This window comes from Manacus candei, unplaced genomic scaffold (genome assembly GCF_025592945.1).
Source record: "Manacus candei isolate 608988 ecotype Guabito, Panama unplaced genomic scaffold, ASM2559294v1 h1tg000005l, whole genome shotgun sequence".
In the NCBI taxonomy this organism is placed as follows: domain Eukaryota; kingdom Metazoa; phylum Chordata; class Aves; order Passeriformes; family Pipridae; genus Manacus; species Manacus candei.
This window is the reverse complement of record NW_026138053.1, coordinates 20131373-20151332: the sequence shown is the minus strand read 5'-3', so window position 1 is coordinate 20151332 and position 19960 is coordinate 20131373. Positions and strand designations below refer to the sequence as shown.

Sequence of the window (19960 nt, the reverse complement as noted above, 5' to 3'; positions counted from 1 at the left end):
CGTACATCAAATATGTTGTAATAAATTTGTCTTAACTTTCTGTAGCTCACATATTTTCCTAGCAGCCATCATAATTTTGTCTTTCAAACATAACAATGTAATGCAGTGCTGTGATGAAAACGTTCTGAGTATTTGACAGGGAAATAACAGTTTAACTTTGCGTTTGAAAGCCAGATATTTTTTGTGACTGAAGTCATCTGATCTTTTGCTTTTCTATTTATTGTCTTCAGGAGTAAAGTTTTTGTTTTAGGAGTCTGTGTTGCTATTTATCTTGATTTCACAACTTTTCCTATGTTATGTGGCACTGAAGTGTATCTGTTTTTCAGGACTGTGATTACTTGATATTTGGTTTGCTTCAGAAGCACAGAACCCAAGACAATTACAGAGCACAGGAACAACATATATCCTTCCAAAGGCATTGAATCCATCTTCTAGACACAGAGTGATTTTTTTGCAGTTACATGTCTTGTGCTTGGGAAAACTGTGGATTAAACCCACTTCATTTGTTTACAAATAATGCGAACTAACCAGACTTTTATAACACTTTTATAAATTCCTGTGATGTGAATTCCAATCCAGTCAAGAGGATCCCATGAAACACCGTTCTGGGAACCTTCTTCATTGCAAATACTATGACATAAAGAAAAATATCTTATTCTTCATTTCAGAATCCAGTCTGAGAGATGATCAAAGAGTTGAAAAATATCTCATTATATTAGGTACAATGTAGTGTGTGTCTTGATAAAGGTTCAGTCTATCTACTGTGCTATCCTTAATGACTAGAAAACTACACTTTAAGTGTTGTAGAAGTGATTTCAAAAATTCAGTTCCTTAACTCAGCAACTCTGTCCACAGAAAGTAAATTTGATGAATCAAAAATAACCATTACATCGTTTCAATGCAGTCAACTCAGTCATCATAGCCCATTGTTTAACATAGAAGACACATGAAGTTTTTCTGGTGCAATTTACGCATAAATTTATTATGAACTGGTTAAGTTTATTGGTAAATAATCAAAATTTCTTTGTTTTTCTGCTCTTGTTTAAAGTACATAAAAATATGAAGTGAAAAGACTACGACACATTCTAAATCCTCTCAGAATTTGTTTTCCCACAAGGCTACTTTTTAAAAGATTGCTGACATAAAAGTAATTTTTGTTTAGGTGCCAGACTAAAATGACAATTTTAATTTTTTCTTCTACAGGAACATAAAAAAAAATGCAGTGGAGTGTTTTTGCCTTGATCTGTTCTAGGGAATAATGTTATGGACAATAAGAATGCAAACTTAGATGCTGTAAACCAGACAATTTTTCAATAAAACCTGAAGTAGGTTTTATTGAGACTGATGGAGACTGATAACACATGGATTTTAGGACTACTTTGTGACATGAGCTGAGTACCGGTCAGTGATAAAAGTGAATATGCTCATATTCCACTAGAATACCTCCCTGATGTCATTAGTGGTGTTACACTACCATCTAGAGGCCCAGCTAAGATTAAGCTATGATAAAGGAATACCTGTTACACCTACAGAACGGTTATCAGTCCTTTGAGCTAATACATAGAACTACTTTGATCTTGTTATGTGTAACCACAGTACAACTTCTAGAGCATTTCAGCAAAGCTTTTCCATACCAGTGAAAACTGTTGTCTATACTGTGTAACCTGAACATTGGTACAAGTGCCAGAAAAGCGAATCCTGTTTGTACTCATCATCCAGCCAATTATGATTAATATGATCATTTCAATGCATGCTTGTGTTAGGCCTAATGGAGGATTTAAGATACAGTGCATAATCTTGTTTCCCCTTGAAATGTTAAGTCAAATCAAGAGAAAATCTTCTTTCCCAGAATTTCTTAAACAAATTGTCTCAGAAGGCATTTTGGTTTTAAGGATAATTGTAAGAAGTTACTGTTTCGAAGGACCTTTAGCATAACCAAAATTTTACCCTTTTAAGGTCCATTTTGCTGGAAGTTCTCCAAGTGTGACAGTGCAGCTGCCTGACAGTGACAAATCTATGACCACTTGCTAAATATCTTCTGAAGGAATCCCCCTTGACTGTCAGGAGAGTAAATTCCTAGCAGAAAGGTGAAGGGTTTGCCAGATAGGGCATAGTTTAGATATTCTCACTAAGGAAAGTCACTTTAAAATTGTATTTAACCCTGCTGTTTGCATCTTCTCATTATTTTAGAACTGAAAAATGATGATGTGGTTTTGAAACAGTTACACCAGAGGAACAAACACCCTCACATCTGGATTTACAGATATCTTTGGCCAAGTTAGATGATGAGCAGTAAGTAGATCACTATGCTGGTATTTCTTTAAAATTGTCTAAAAATGAGGATTTAATCTGTGTGGAATTCATGGCATAGATTCCTTGGCATGATATAATTCTTTATATAGGCTGATTTTTCTTAACAAGCCCTGAATGAAAGTGATTTTCCCCCTCATTTAAGACAGCTTATCTGCCTTAAACCTTATAGGGGTTTAGAAAAGAACCATAAACCTAAAATAATGATCGTAAAACCTTTGCCTGGATCAGATAGTCCCCAACAATCCTGCAAGCCCCAGTGCTCCAGTGGTCAACATCACCTTAGTCTCCTCGAAATACAATGTAGCATTAGATAGCGAAAGCATTTTACCAAATGCAACAGAACGTAGACTGTATAAAGGAAGATTCATGTGAAATTCAGATGTATTTTGATTTCATTCTTTGAAGACTGATGAGCATTCGTTGCTTGTGCCTGATATGTAAGAGTGACATCAGAAACTGTGGCAGCAGCCATAGGAGATGAAGGTATCACTCTCTCCAGGAGAGGAAAGAGTTGATTCAGTGCCTTATTCAGATAGAGGGGGTTCTGGGTTACCTCTCCTATGTTTTGACTCCCTGTGGTGAATCCATGTAGGAAATGACATGAGACCCACACAGTTACATTGGTGAAAAAACATTCCTGATCCCTGCAGTGAACAAGGCCCTTGAATTACAGCCAGTGGCTGCTGAATAGAAAGGCTCAAGACTTTCCATATGCATATCCCCCCGTGGAGACACAGTAAGGATCTTTATGTGATAAAGCTTTATAAATGTCACTTTTAGCTGAATTGAATTATACAAGTTCATGATTAACCAAGAGATGAGGGAAGAAAGACTTCAATGTTCTGCAGCTTTTACAGGATCCCACATAAAGCATTAAGTGACGCTAATCTTGCAGACTAATTGTTTATGAACTACCCACACATAAACACCCATAATTAAATTTATGTTAATTTTTGTAGTAATTGCTCTATGTAACTTCTTATTGTCAGAACTTTTAATTATAAAATATCAATTAGCCAAACATCTCTAATATAAATAGCTATTCTAATTTATTCTAATTCCTATAAAAACCCAGCTAAGTGCTAAGGTTAATAAAGAAAACTGATGTGGTTTTCATTCTTCTGCCAATGATAAATTTAGTTAAAAATCCATACACAATTGCAGCAAACAAGCAAATATTGAACCTTATTTGCCATTTCCAACCTGTGTCTAAGCTACTTGTTTCGTTTAAAATATAAACTCTCTCTCTGCTGATTCCAGATCTTAAACTGAATTTCTCACACTCCCCTATCCACATGTCTAGTTAATTACCGTAAAATTCAGATACTTGAGGTGGTTGTGTGTAGTGAAGTAGTATCCTTGCAAAGACACAGTTTCCCTGTTGAAATGGTATCTTTAAATTCATAAATAAATCTGGTTAGAAGGCTCTGTATGTTGTATAGTTTTTAAAGAAAATTTCAGTGGCAGTTCCAGTATGCAAATAAGTTTGTGGGTTTATTAATACTCATAGACTATGGGGAGTTGTGTTTGGCACCTTCTGTTTGGACTATCTGTTGAAGATCCAGATACCTGGTGAAAATACCTGCTGCCATGAGTTTGTTGCTGACATTGTCTATTCACTAGTTTCCTGAGCCTGAAGTAGATAAAATGAAACAATGCTTAGTTGTAGACAGTGTCATTTTGGCCATGATCACAAGATGGCATCATTACAAAACCCTTCCCATCAAAAAACTAGAGTTTTATATGTAGGAAAGTTTTATCTGTTTTGCCTTTGCTTAGACATATGAGAGTATTTATGGTTTAAATACAAGCAACTCTGTTTGCCTTTGAATTATTCCATGAAATAATGTATTTATGTATATCTTTAAAGTGTCAAGTATCTTATGCGAAGTAGCATATAGATAAGAAATATTCCCAGGGTGGTTATGCTCCATCTGCAGATCTGACACAATGATCACACAGGTTTCTAAAGCCAAACTCAGAAAGGGGCCTAAAGTGACTACAATGGAAGCTACAGCAGTTCCATAATTTATGTAAAAGCACTGCAAGCTCACTGAAGATACTTATTGCTTTGTCAGAAATAAGGGGCTCACAATCACTATGCTCACATTTTTGGATAAGCAGCCAATGATCTAATGACAGGGTGCTTGTCACAGGTGTTAGAGTGGGGCAGAAGCACTGGATAAGGAGCTATAGGGCAGAAGAAACTGCCATGAGGTAATCCTTCTATTCTTCTCCCCCAGGGTAAGGCTTCACCTGAGGTAATGAGTCCCCTTAATCCTTTCAGGGAGATACTAATCCATTGGAGAGAACTGAGGAGGAGGAATGTGAATTGTTGGAAGTTCAGAAAACATGTCAAGTGAAATCTGAGAAGGGACAGGGTAAAAGCTATCACAGAGAAAAAGACTATTTATTTTCAGTGCTTCAAGAGGTAATGAATTCAAGTAGCATGGGCATATCAGTTTGGATTAGGGAAATAGGCAAAGTAATGAAGCATTAAATAGATGCTTTGGAAGGTTAGGGGGTTTAAATTATTTAAATGCAGTTTAGGAAAGTACAACCAGACATTTATCAGAAATGACTTGGTTAAAACTGATACTGTTTTGGGGCAACTTGTGGTCTAGAAGTCATGTTAAGGTCTCTGTTCAGTTTTCTATGGATATCTGTAGACAAACAGCTCAACAAACTCTCATACTCAACCTCTCTCTTTATCTAAATGAATAAATATATTCTGTTTGCATCTGCCAAAGAACCTAAAACTGTGGAGGCTGTCTTTCTTCAGAACTGCTGCTCCCCAGTGCTCATCATCTTTGCTGGTAAGAACGGTGTAATTTTCTAAGGGAGACAGGGCAACTGGGACCTTTCATAGAAATTCCCATGTGATTCCTGTAGGTATGAATCAGTTTCCTCCTATCTGCATGTTGTTAGTGATTGCTGACAAAACAGTCTACTTTAATTTTAAAAAATTAATTTAATTTAAAAAAACCACAGATACAACATAGCAAATTGCCACGGCATGACTAAGATCATCCTCTGTACTGTGCTCCTAAGCACACCCTTGCTTGAATTTCATATAAAGGTACATACTGTTTCCTTCTTCAGGTCAGATAACAGGATAGGGGCTGGAGCTTTGTTCTAGCTTTTTAAAGCTGTAACAGGAAATTGTGTGGTGAATTGGTTACTGTTACTCAAGTAGTTTTAGCTTTAGTTTGGCTTTCCACAACTATGTGGCATAACACCTATTTATGATGGTAACTTTTCTCTATTTCTGCAGCAAATAGCCGTTCTGTGTTGAATACCTTTTATGACTCTTGACCTGAAAGTATAGTGTAATACAGGGGATTGTAGATATGGGATGATAAACAAGAAAGTGTGACCAGTAAGTACGTACTTATTGCTATAAGAAAGCACCGCTGGGAGCTGGGTAAAACTGGATTTGCCATAACAAAGAACACAAGGAGGAAATACTCAAAGTAAACACACAACGCATAATAAAATAAGGTTTCATGGAGCACTGACAACCAAGGAAGAAATGGAAGCTTTGTATTGGAAAACAGATGGAAATTAGCACTACTGGATTCTCAGATAGGGAAGACACTGCCATCAGCATCAGAATCCCTTCTGGTAGAGAATCAGGGTTCCTTCTGATAGAGAATGTGGGGCATTCTCAGTGTGCCACAAACTGCTCCACCTCCTTGAGAAAATCTGGCACCACTGACTCATAGGACCCCGCTAGAGAAGCATTAAAAAAGGTGAGGATGACATGAGAGAGGGAGATAACAGGGACTGTGTGTAGAATTATTTTCCCCCACCCTCTCCACACCACCTTTTGCAAATAATAATTAATTTAAACTAGTAACCGTTTTTGATAGGACAGTTTTGTTAGACTAACAAGAAATTCTTGGCTCTTCACATGCAGTGTGTTCCCTTTTTGTCCCATGGCAAATTTTATTGCGCTTCGCTTACATAAAAACAGGAAACAGGGAGGGAATTGTGCTGTTTATATGTGATTAAGTATTTAGCAGCCATATTCCTGTATGTACTTGAAGAAGTAAATTATATAGCAGCTATCTAGAGACAAGCAAATCCTAGTATAGCTGTTGCTCTTAAATTCTCCTTGAAAGCTATTTTTAAATTTGAAGTGCACTTCCGTAAAGAGAAAAAGAACCTAAAATTCTTCTTTAGTTTTTCATATATTCCTGGGTTGTTTTTTTTTTAAATATATAAATATTGCAGAGAAAAAAAAGTACTATTTCTCTTTGGTAGCATTTTGATGAGATTAACTCAGAAAAGTACATATACAGAGATTTTACAGAACACTATAAAACAAATACTTTATACATTTTTTAGATTGATTCCATATATTCTTTATATAATTTAAATTGTTATTAATATACTTCAGTACTTTATGTAAAGTGCTTAATTCCCTTCACAGTTTATTAATCCATTTGCTGTTCAAATTGCTGTAATCATTGTAAGGGAAAGTGGTTTTAAAGATGCACATACCAGACATTTTACGCAAAATCAAACCTTATTTCAAATTTTGAAATAACTGAATGTATATATTTCCAATAATACCTACCAAGATAAATTTTTTTTTCTTCCTCACTATCTTCCCTCTGTCACCAATTCACATCACACCTCAGCAAGACATATTTGTGTGAGTTTATGTGTATAAACCGTGGTAGGATTGCCTGGGTTCTCTGGGAAACCAAGTGGTGCAGGTAAAAGGGAGTACAACTAGATTTATGGTCCTTATGTGGTTGTAAGGCTTTTTTTTTTTTTTTTACCTGTAACCCAAGAATAAATTAGTACAGACAGAAACTGCAATATCCCTGCTTGTCTTTATAACCACTGAGATGCCCAGATTAATCCTCCAAATATTGTGGTATGTATGTTTGAAATGAAACACAGGTTTGAAAAAAGAGGGGTGAAACTGTTATTGGTTCATCTTGTTAACTCCACGTTGGTCCCTGGGAGCTCTTACAGGTCAAGCAGGAGGGTGGGCCTGGGACTTTATGCAGCCCAGTTTTCCCAAGAGAGAGATGGCAGAACCCTGAGCTGAGCTGCTTTCCAGAAAAAGGCTGCCTTTAATTTGGGTGGGTGCACCTCCTGCTCTTTTCTCACTTCCCAGCTCATCTTTTGTATATGTTTAGTTGTTTTACCTAAAAGCTGGCTTAACTAAACTGAAACTAAGTCATTGAGATACTATGATCCAGTTTGCCCACTGGAAATTTTAAATTAAATAAGCTATCTCGTGCTTTCTGGCAGCCTTCAGTTTGCATCTTCAAACGCATGTATCATCTTCTCAAAAGATTATTTTGAAATTTGCCATTTGTGGGACCACCTTGAAAGGACTGGACTTCAAAACTCATTACTTGAAAAAGCTGGGAAAATATCAAAGCACTGCTAGAATGTGAGGGGTTGGTTCATCTTATTTTTAAATTCTTCCAAAAATCTCAGATGAGACAGGCTAGAAATTAGAATGTGGTGATGTAGATTTTCACTCATGAGCTGTCAAATCTGTCTTTTTCAGATAAATAAGAAAAAGATAACATAAACAGGAGTGGAAACAAGGAGTAGCATATTAATTTCCTTTCTTCTTTTTTCTAATTCCTTTCCTGTTTTTCTCTACTCCATTCTATTCTTCTTCATCCTTTTTATTATTTTAATAAGGCCTAATTCTGGCTTTTTTTCAGCACATGTGAAGTAATTTTAAATTCTGAATGCAGTTAAATGCCTGTGAATCTGAATAGCCAGTGTGTCCCAAGGCAACTTAATATACATGGCATTTTGCTACACAGTTGGTTTTAGAAAAATAATTTTCATTGACTGTAGTTGTTTTGGTTTAATAGTATGGGTAATTATTGTGGATAAGAATTTATTTTTAAACTATTTTTCTTTTTCCTGGAAAAAATTTTAAAAGAAAAGGAGTATTGTATTTTGAGAGCTTCTTGGCATTTCAAAAAGTCATAAGCAAGATAAACTATAATTATTTTTTCAGACATAGGTACTTTTTGCTTTTCTGCAGTATAAATTCTCCACTAATCTTGTAATAACTCAATGCAATTCAATCAAACTTGAAACAATAAATATTCTAGTGGCTTGTTAGGAAAATCTTCTTAGAGAGAAGTTCCTGTTCTTTCCACAATGGAACCAGGATTTCATCTAACAGAATTGCTTTATCAAAACAAACAGAAGTCAAAGACTTTTACAAAATATTTTTAGCTTAATCAAGAAAATTGCCATGCAGAAGTACACGTAGAACACTGGATATTACCTTTTGCGCTCTTATTTTCATGTGCTGAAGTTCTCATATTTCAAATAGCAGCACAGCAATTAATGGATACAGAAATGGCTCTTACCTTCTGATGTCACACTGCCTGTGTTCTTTCTTAAATTAATTTTACTCTGTTTTTTTGAATACTGGATGTTTAATATGTATTATGTCAAAATGCACAGTTTTTAAAGAGCTATAAAGATAAGAGGGAAGATTGCTAGAGCTAAGCCATTGCTCGCTGTGTTCTTAATGTTTTATAGGTTTGTGAGTTAGTTAAACTATTGACCAATTTATCACAGAATATGCTTATGCCCTTTTTTTCTCAACCTACAGCAGCTGGACATTTTCTGAAGATACTGTGGCCCTTCAAGAGCTCACACTGGAGCACATGTTTTTGAACAGGAGGAGGAGTAGGGAGAGACCTTAACCCCCAACCCTTTTCTGCTGCTGCAGGGGCAGAACAAGAAGTTAAGTTGAGCCCAGGAAAAGATGGGGAGGAGGTATTGCTTTCTATTTTCATCTCTGTTTCTTCCTATCCAAATGTATTTTAATCAGCAATATATTTAAATTAGTCTTGCCCAAGTTTTTTCTGTCCTTGATGGTTATCCAGTAAGTGATCTTCCTGTTCTTTATCTTGACCCATGAACTTTTCCATCCTCTTTTCTCCCCTTGTCCACTTGAGGACGGAGTAGGTGGGTGAGTGTTTGGATGCTGGCCAAGAGTAATCCACCACACATCTACATTCAGATTATATGGTATCTATCTGATCCAGATTACATTATAATTTAGCATGAATTAATTCTTACTTTACATTTCTATTGCATATTCTAAAATGGTTCAATCCAATCTCGTTTCATAGGCTGTCTCTTCATTGCTACAAGTGGCAGAGTGTTTTTACCTTTTCAAATAGAACGCAGAGTGTCCTGCTCCATTTTTCTTTGTGTTAACTCATGATTTCTCTGGAAAATACTTAGAACAGAAATTCTAGGGCCTACAAGCTTGTTCTCAGGTTCTCTGTGGGCACAAGGTAGGATTCCTGACTATTTTAGTCCTTCTAAATCTATCATTTCTTTGTGAAATAGCAAGAAACTGCTAAAGAATCTGTAAAAAATACAATGTGTTGATATTTGCATTTTGATTGTGAGCTATATGTGGCATCTGTTAAGTAGTGTTTTGGCACAAAAAAATTGAAAAACTCTGACTTACTGTACTTTTGCAGTTCCCTTTCAAATACAGGTATCTCTTTAGAGATCAGTTTGTGAAAAACATTCAATACAGTTAACTAACACCTTTTTCCAGGCTAAGTTCGCCTCTGGAAATGCTAACTCTCTATCTGCATTAACATTTTATACAGCCTAGACAATCACTTTCAACTCTCTATCAAATTTTAAATGACCAGTGGTACCTTTGTGCTTTAAACTATGGGTGGGCTGGGCCTCATATTATCTGAATGGTAATGAAGTTCCAGGTTATTTAGTAGCTACTGAAGGCAGCAGCCCAGCAGAAAAGGACGGGGGGTGGTTTGATCAACACCAGCTGAACATGAGCCAATGTGTGCCCAGGTGGTCACAAAGGCCACTGGCATCCTGGTCCGTATCAGAAATAGCTTAGCCAGAACCAGTGACTGTCCCACAGTACGGGGCACTGGTGAGGCCACACCTTGAACAGTGTGTCCTGTTCTGGGCCCCTCACTACAAGGAAGACTTTGAGGTACTGGAGTGAGTTCAGAGAAGGACAACAAACCTGGGGAAGGGTCTGGAGCACAGGTCTGATGAGGAGTAACTGAGGGAGCTGGGGGTGTTTAGGCAGGAGAAAAGGAGGCTCAGGGAAGACCTCATCACTCTCTACAACCACCTGACAGGAGCTTGTAGCCAGGTGGGAGTCAGCCTCTTCTCCCAGGCAACGAATGATAGGACAAGAGGAAATGGTTGTGCCAGAGGAGGTTCAGTTTGGACATCAGGAAGAATTTCTTCACTGCAACGGTTGTCAAGCATTGGAATGGACTGCCCAGGGAAGTGGTGGAGTCACCATCCCTGGAAGTGTTCAAGAAATGACTGGACGTGGCACTTAGTGGTATGGTTTAGTTGACATGCTCGTGTTCAATCAAAGGTTGGACTCAATGATCTTGGAGGTATTTTCCAATCTTAATATTCCATGATTATGTAAGATAAGGTAATAGAGTCTTCACCACAGCCTGAAGCTGAGTGCACAAGCAGCAGAATTGGTTGCCTTAACAAAGACTTGCCAGTAGTCCAAATAATAGACTATAAATATACCAATTCTCTGGTTTTATTTGGAGTCTGCCATACCACTGTACAGTTATGGAAGCAGTGAGGGTTTATAACCCCTAGCAGAAGTAAGTACCAACCTGTTCAAAGCTACAGAGTTTCCAGAGACATTAAGTAGTTCATCAGCCACCCCCTACTGATGAAAGGACAAAAGAAATAGGAAATGATCTAGAGAAGTTTTACTATTATTAGTAATTGGTAGTGTGGGTGTTAGTGATTAGTCAAATCATGTTGTACCTGTATGCTTTAAACATAATCACATTTGGAGTGCCCCAATTTGTCTGGGATACCTCATGCACATAAAGTGTTTACTCTTTTATTTCTATGGTTTATCTCCCAGTCTCTCTCCTTGGTTGGAACGAGCCACTTAAAAATCATAACAGTATAAAGTCTGGATTTTGCAGAACATATAGAAAACTTTAGTTCATAGAGAGCTCAAAAACTTCAAGCGTTTGTTTCTAACTTCATTAAGTGAAATATTTCAAGCTTCTTCAGAGGTCAGGGGAGTTTATACTTGTGTTGAATTACCATTACTGATATTCTTGCATTGGTAGTGTAGGTGATAATGAAGTATATAACAAAATCATCATTGATATTTTGGATTAACTTCAAAAGCAAACTTTTGGTCACCTGTCATAACTGATTATAAATTAGTAACTCTTATCCTGTATCCCTACAGTGCATATCCTGTATCAAGCATAAGGAAGAGTGGCTGAAAATTTGAAGTGTCATTCTTTAGACATTTATTCAATGTATGGCTGTTTCAAAGTGGGAGTTGGCTGTTTCTAATATAGTATCAAGAATATGCAACCATATTTTATGCAGATTGTTTTATTTTATAAATTCTCCATTTATAGCACTGCCTTGAAAAAGTATTTTAATAACTTTGTACAACTTGATGTACCTGCACAGAGCTGCTTCTTGTTGTTGACTTCCAGATTCTAGTGACTGGTTTCTGCTGGATATCAAGTGGAATTCAGTGAAGCAAAATCTCATGCATCAGTGTTTCAAAATTACAGAACAGTTGCTGTCAGTCCTTGTGTATTACAGGGCCAGTAACACACAATTGTGAGTTACTTCTGATGCACTTGATGCTGGAATTTATTTGTTAGTGGTTTTTGGTTCATTGGTAAATAAAGACGTGTAAGAAACATTCAGTGATATATTTTTGTATACTTTAAAATTGTTTAAGAGTAGTTGTAGTAGGAAGTTGTTTGTGAGAGTGGAAGCATGTATGCTGGGAATTCTTTTAATTTCCAAGACATAATTTCATGACAAGTTCATTAACTCACTCTACTGCAGGCTTTAAAAACTCAAACTCTGTGCTTTTTACTTTGTATGTGAATTAAAGCATGTTCTGGAATTGGAGCGAAATAGTTAAGGAAACACACTGCATTCCATTGAAACAGTTCTTGTGACTTTTTATTGCAGACTAGGTAACACATTTTCATAGGTAGGTCTGGCTTTGCTTGAGCATTCTCTTCTGAGAATGAAGCAGTTATTAATTGCTAGAACTTCCCTCACTGGGACTGTGACTGTGGGTACCAAACTGCTTGGTCTGTGTTAAGATAGTGTTGGGAAAGATGGACATCTTGGAGCTGCTGATAGAAGTGTGTCAGGAGGAAAAATGCATTCATTTAAGCACAGATAGAAATAGTCTTTTTTTCATAGCTCTAGATTTTTCTCTTTACTGAGTGAACTGTTGCCAGATCAAACTCCTCTGCTCAATAGTCATCTGACCCTGCTTGTTCTAGAGCTTCATTATCTCTTCTCCAGCTCCGAGCATAAAGATTACTGTTCCTCAGTCTGGTCTCCAGTCCAGTTAGGCTTGTATTATGTTTCTGATAATCACGAGGAAAGAAAGCATGTGAACATAAGACTGCCTGTAGGATGACCATAAAAAAATTGCCTCCCTGGTCACTGAAGGAAAGTGCATACTGTCTCATTCATATGGTACTTGGGATGGTTTTTGAAAGATCTAAATCCCACTAGAACAAAGTATCTGTGAGGATATTCCAGAGGAAGCAAAGCTGTTCTGCTTTCAACGTGAAGGGCAGTATTATTCTGAATAACTGAACTTTGTGGTATATTATTCGTGGATTATTAGAACTTCTGCTTCATAAGATGTTGTTAATTTTTATTACCTTGCTTGTCTTCCAGTAGATTTTGAAGAGAACTAAGTATTTTGTTCAGAAAGGTTGTCTTGCACTCATTTTAGAGACTGTGTCTCCAGCTGTCTTTGTGTTTGCTTTAGCAAATCTTCTGAGGCTAATGAGCAATTAGAAATCCATTAGGCCTGGAGAAATATCAGGACACATTAGATGCTACTCTTCTCATCTAGCTAAGCAGCAATTCTGCTGAGTTGAGTGGGAAAACGGACACACCTGACTGCTTGTTTATACTGCTTTATTGGCTGTTAAATGTGAGGACTCCAGTCCTAGCTATAGATCCTTTCAGCAGTGTCCTTAAATCTGTGGTGCATATTATAGGCAGTGTACAGGGAATGCCTGTGAAACAGTGTGTGAATCACCCTAAAAGCAGGCTATCTGGCTTGCCTGCTGGAGGGTAGCCATGTTTCTGGAATCCTGCCTGCCTCCTTGAGACTCTGTTAGAAAAGCCTTTGGTATGAAACAAAAGATCTTCCTAATATTTTGGAGTGAACTCTCATAAGAACTTTGTATTTTTTTTTAAATATTCATCTGGAATACTGTCTTCTCCCCAGAGACATGGAAATAGAAAGTTATTCACAGTGTACACGCAGACTTTTCTGGGATAACTTGTATGACAGGTCTTGGACAAGATCCTGTACCATATACATTCTTTAAAAAAAACTGTAGACTTCAGTCTGTGCAGCTGTTTCAATTTTCCTTTTTCCTCCCACAGTGCCCATTTGAAATATTTCATCAGAATAATCTGATAAATTACTAGTGTGTGTGGAAAAACACCATGAATAATAATGGACTCTAAGGAGAACCACTGAAACCCTTCTGGACCATGAGGATACTTCAATATGTCAATGTAAAAAAAAAACCTGCTGGGAAACTTTTTTCCACTTATCCTTTTTCCTGTTAAAACTGGTACTCTTGGTCTTCTGAGAGCTGCAGTCCAGTCTGAGACCTCTGTGGTTTTTTGTAACTGTAGCTTTAGGATTTCTGAATTAAGATGGAACGGATTTTTTAAATTTTGGAAGAAGAGGAAGGGAGGCATTAACAGTAGATTTGATGTCATTCCTAATATGAACATGACTTGATTACAACATCCTTACAATGCTGATAAATATACTCAAATCCATGAGTTGCTCACTTGGCAACCTGGCTGTGGGGGTATTTTTTGGGTTTTTTTAATCCAGAAATAGAATGTAGTTCTATCAATGAATATAGAATAGAATCTAAATAATTCTGACTGATTTTTTTGGTACAAGTAGGACATCAAGGATGTTCAAAGAATAATCAGACAGTAGACTGCCAAATTTCTTGTACTGGTTCTATGTAGGTAAGTGTAACAGTAGGGTTTTTTAAACCTTAAGTATGTTCTTCCCAGTTTGTGACAGATGGCAGAGCAAGAACATGATTTTGGATGATCCTGTACAGGTATGCCTAATTTCATAAAAAGCTTGACCAGTTGTGGCATACAGACTGGAGATTCTGTAGCAGCTCCAGGTGTTTCATATACAAGCAGATGCTTTCTTGGGTACTTCATGCCAAAACAGAGGTTTTAAATCCATAATGCTTTTTCACATAATGTGGAATTACATTCATTTTATGGAATGGGATAAAAATTTCTTTAATTTTCAGTGGGATACATCATTTCATATGAAAATGTATCACATTTGGGTAATCTGGATGACTGGGCATGTACATGCTTTGGGCAGTTTCAGTTCTGGCATATTCATGAAAATGGAAAGGACTTGCGGTAGGAATCATTCCCTAGAGGGATGTTCTCACTTCTGTATTATTGTCTATTCAGGCTTCTCTAGGCAAACTCGCTAAGGTTCAAAGGATTACATTTCACCTGAGCTACCATTGTATGCAGCTTCACACAGATTGTACCTTCCCAGTTTTTTGCAAGTCTGGGGGGCTGCCTGTGTGAGATGACAGGGATTTTCCTCCAGCTGGGCTCCTCTTTCAGTGGATGTGTCTCAGATCTCAAGCTCTGCGGAGCAACTGGGTTATGTCATTCAACCTGATCTGTGTAAACCCAAAGAACTAATGCTCAGGTCCTGGAGGCTAAAATGGGACCTAAACTAGCCTGTTCTAATACAAACGGATGACAGGCTGAGATTGAAAAATATTTCAAAGAGTGAATTCTTGACACGCAGAGCCTTGCTGGCAGCTTTAGGTATTAATGTATTTTCTACTACAAATTATCCATTGTCTCTCTGTGGGCATCAGATAATCTGATGTAGATCAGAAGCTTAGTCACTGACATGCTGTCACCTTGATAAATACGCTTAGAAGCATCTAAGCAAAACATATGATGAAATCTGACATTTGTTCATATTGGTTAAATAGCAAACAGGTGTCATAATTCTGTTAGGCTGACAAAGTTCAACTATCATACTCAACAGGCCACAAGCCTGACGATCCCTGAAATTAAGAGTTTCTAGGCACCACATTTCTACATTTGGTCACTTACCCACTGTCATTTTGTTTCCAAAATCTGAATAAAATATACCACTCAGTTTTCAAAATGGTTAGTGGAAACAACATGTGTATAAAATTGTCTCTTAATTTTGTGATGAATTACAAATCAAAGTTGTGTTTCCTCCCTGGTGTCTTGTCCCACTGTATTGCAGAAGCTGTCTTTTCGGCTGGGTGCAGCATTTGGAACATAAGTCAATGGATCAGGTCGGATCAAGTATCTACAAAAAGAAATTATAACTGTTATTAAAACAATGTGGTGCAAGCAGGGATAAGTGCATAGAGTTGTAATGTTGAAAAGATCTGAGGAAGACTTAGAGACTTACTTTGAAGGTGCTTAATCTAATTCCTGTTGGGTAACTTGGACACTCAGTAGCATCACTCACTTTAGGAGCTAATAACAAAGGTTTTTCACATTTTGGCTACCCAGACATTATGTATATGTACCAGGCACAGTGAAAACTTACTTGAACTGACAGCTGCTTTGCTAAGAACTGTATGTGTTAATGCATTGCCTTTATTCATTATACCTTAAAGAATAAACAAGCAGTCCACAGAGTTGTTTCTAAAAGAAAACAATAGATAGTTCTTGTCATTGTGCTCAATTATTAAAAGCCAGATGTTGATAATCTTGGTGTAGGCTGACACTCTGGAGCTGGATTCTTTCTCTAACAGCTTTTCCTCCTTGTGAGAAAGCGATGAGGTGGGTCAGCAGTGACGTGGAGGCCCCTGCACAGCTGGGCTCTCTGGTCTCTTGCCCGTGGAGCAAATGGGGCATGTTAGTAGAGCAAACCAAAGACAGAAATGGCTCAGACCTTAACACAGCTGTCACATATTCTTCAATAAGAAACAATGCTTAGATAACTAAAATTCTTGGCTTTCAAAACTTTTTTGACAGTTCAAATTTGTGTTCATTTTTTTCTCATGTAGCCTGCAAAAATTCCTGGTAAGCAGGGGAAAACATTTCCTGTGTTAAGGTCATGCCATTAAGCATGAATATCACATGATATTCAGGGGAAGACTTCTATTCGCTTTAATAACCTTCGGATCTATGTAATAAAATCCCACTTGAAAATACTGATTTTAAGGGGTTCATCTTTCTATTAAGACTGGTTAGCTAAATTACAGGCAAAAGTTTAAGGAGAATAAATATTAGATTTTAATATGTACATACATAGTATAATTAGATGGCTATTTAAATAGAAGTTTCTTTTTTTTTTTTTTTGCAAATGTATGGGAACATTTGCAGGTCTTGTGACTTTATTTTTTTTTATGTGGATGCTTTAACTTACACTATATCATTCAGCTCTAATCTTGTATCTGGAGAAGGATTGATCAGGATGTAAGAAAGGGTGTTCTGATGATCATTCATTTCATCTAGAGAACAGAAAAAAATGTACCAAATGAATTATATTTACAAATGAATTGTGAAAAGTAGTATTTCTGACAAACTAATTTGATAAAAGATCTTCTTTGGTTCAGAAAGCTGTCAAAAAGTGTCTGATTGTCAGAGTGATTTCAAATAAGTTTAGCAACTTCTTTTCAACTGTACTTGAATTGGAACTGACATGTTATCTTTTGAGTTACTAGCTCAAAAAATATCCTGGTTTCTTTCTGAATGTTTTAAAAATCTTCTTTTGCTTTTTTCAGTCATAACAGTTCTGAATGTAACCCAACTTTAAGGTGATTTACCAGGCTGCCCTGCAGCATAGGTAAGTATGTGGGAAGTAGGAACTTCCATCCTCGGCTGGCATTGAGTTCAAGTGATCAAGGTTAAGTGCAGGTGTATGGCACTCTCATTCATTTCCAGATTTGGTCAACATAAACATCTTTTCTCTTTTTCCATATATCTAGCAAGCATTTCTCTTTTACCACCTGTGCCAACGGCTTGAAATGTGAAGGCTGTATGAATGGAAATTAGTATGCCTTCCTTGCATTTTTCATTATTCTTCTACTGATGTGTTGAAAATGAAGGCTGACTTTTTTTTTTTAAGGTTTTTGCTGTTCTATAGACGGTACATAATCATCCTAAATCTGACTAATGAAACAAATGCTTACTTTCAGCTTTTAACTAGGATTTGACAGCAGAAGCAGTAGTACAACAAAGTTTTCTTGTTACTACCGTAAATATGAATCAAATTTACAAAACTTCTCTGTGCTTGATCAAATGTTATTGTGGCCTGTGAAACTCCTGGAAAATATTGAGTCCTGAATCTTTCTGCAGAGAGTTGTATAGAATACACAAAGAAAGAAGGAATAGCAATTATCCATTTGGACTGTGGAAAAAAAGATACTGTATTTACATATTTGATATGTAGATATTAAGCAAAACTACAGCTATATATTCTGTAGCAGCCTTCTCTTGCAGTTAAGTTGATTTTGTGTTGGTACTAACAATAACGACTACTGTTGGGTTGTACATTGCTATTGATATCAAAATTGGTTATTGCCATTGGTTATTGATGTTTTGAACGTGCATTAAGAATGTTTATTGTTAAACAGACAAATAAAACTATCCATTCTGCAGGAAATACCCCATTTACCTTCAGCAGATGGATATTTTATGGATAAGTCAAATTTAAAAATAATTATGTTGAAAAATGAAGAGTAATGCTTTTGTAAAAGAGAACATTTTGGATTCCTTAAGTGAAAATTGAGCATGGGAACCCCAGTGTTGCTGCTTCAGAAGTAGAAAGCGCCAAGTTGCACATTGGACTTACTGTGCAGACTAATAAGCTGGGATCTAGAAATACTTGGTGTTTCTAGGAAACTAGAATCCATAGTTCTGGGGTCAAGGCCATAGAAAGGCAACCCAGGCAGCTGTGATGCATGTATTAATAAGTGTTGCAGAGCTCTTGTCAATAGCTTAAAAAAAGCAAACCTACAAACTAAAATGGAACAAACTAAAAAGCAACCCAACATCAGCCTTGTTGGAGAAGGACTTGATGGATAAAAATGTTAAAGACCTAATGAAATATGCTTCATAAAAAATTACTGTAATGTGACAATTTGGCGCTATTTTTAAGAATTGTGGAGAAAATGCAGTATCCTTCACATATGAAAACTCCCCACCTTGACATGTGAGTGAACTTTTACAACAGTTCTGCCTTCATCTGTATTTGAACACGTTTGTGGAAATAAGGTGCAGCTGTTCAATGACAGGGTAATGTACATTCAACATATACATGTCATATGCTAAACATAAATGTGACTGACATGCTGCCTTCTGAGCTTTCCATATGAACACAGGAATGAGTGATAATAGAATGGACTAAACGTTTGGTAAACGAAAAAAAAAAGACCCTAAACCAACAGAACAAAAACATTATCATAAAGTTAATATTTTGCTTATGGCACCCTCAGTTCTTAAAAATGAGCTCAGCTTGCATAACGCTAATGTTATTGAAGTATTATAATAGCAATACCGTATCCTGCTGGAGAAAGGCCCAGATGCTTCATTCTGTTTTTCACGAGCTCAGCAAGCTCCTGTCTTTCTGACCTCCTGTAAAGGTTCATTCGCTGCTGGTTGATCTTCTCTGCTGTTTTCCCCGAGTGCCTGGGTGCTCTCCTGCTCAGCCGCCGCGCCCACTGCATGCTCTTCCGTCGCAGCAGGGGATGGTCAGACTGGTCACTGGAGGTTGAGTTCCGATGGTTACCGCGATAACTAAACTGTTCTTTGGTGTCTTTCGTGTCTTCCCATTCTTCCACGCTGATAGAGATTTGAGACTTGAAAGGAAAACAACAAGAGAGATTAAGGGCTTTACAAAATGGAAGCAGATTAAGATGTTCTCTCCTCTTTTCAGCAGTGCAGTTGAACGTGTGTTTTGGTTGCAGTACTTAGCAAGTGTTCCTGAATGGGCATTCTTTAATTAGGCTTTGATTTTTTATGTAAAAAGCTCATTTATGATACAAATATGTTTGTCAAAGTTGTGTTATTTAATACTTGATTCCACTTTGATTCTGAGAAGAGTAACTCTAACCTGACACTGCCCTTCCTGAATCTAGGAATCTTTTCTGAATGACTTCTCCACTTCCTTCCCAGTCTGCATATTTGCGGCCAGAAATTCAATTCCGTAACTGCTTTTTAGATGTATGTGGTGGATTCATTAAGTAATAGTTCAACTTTGGCTGCACTGTTTTCAGCACTCTTTTAAGACCACAGGTAGAATGTGCCTGTTAACTGTATCTCAAATTCCCAGGCACATATGAAAGTATGAAGTATAAAACAAAGATTATGTAAATGAACTGACTGAGTTTATATGAATCCCCTAGAAGAGAAAGAATTCACAATATGCTGAAAGTTATCATTGAATAAAGAAAATTTAAACCAAGAGCTATTTAATGGCCTTTTCCCATTAATATGAAATCTGAAAGCAAGAATCTGCTGATCTCATCAGTGTTTAATACAAGCTTTCTTTAAGAGGCTCACCAGCCTTTCC

General features: G+C 37.0%; 1 protein-coding gene across 10 annotated transcripts in view; it reads right to left on the bottom strand.

The window, feature by feature from the left end:
- Nucleotides 1–10058: 10058 nt before the first annotated feature.
- KCNT2 (potassium sodium-activated channel subfamily T member 2) overlaps nt 10059–19960 on the bottom strand; it is a 120647-nt gene continuing 110745 nt past the window's right edge. For 9 of the 10 annotated variants that reach the window (XM_051804324.1, XM_051804337.1, XM_051804368.1 and 6 more), the window contains 3 exons: nt 18947–19247; nt 16814–16898; nt 10059–15742 (listed from right to left, as the gene is read on the bottom strand). In XM_051804324.1, coding sequence (XP_051660284.1) covers nt 15631–15742; nt 16814–16898; nt 18947–19247 — 498 coding nt within the window. In that variant the 3' untranslated portion in view covers nt 10059–15630. The remainder of the gene's footprint in view (nt 15743–16813; nt 16899–18946; nt 19248–19960) is intronic. The other variant, XR_007907244.1, reaches the window with a different exon arrangement.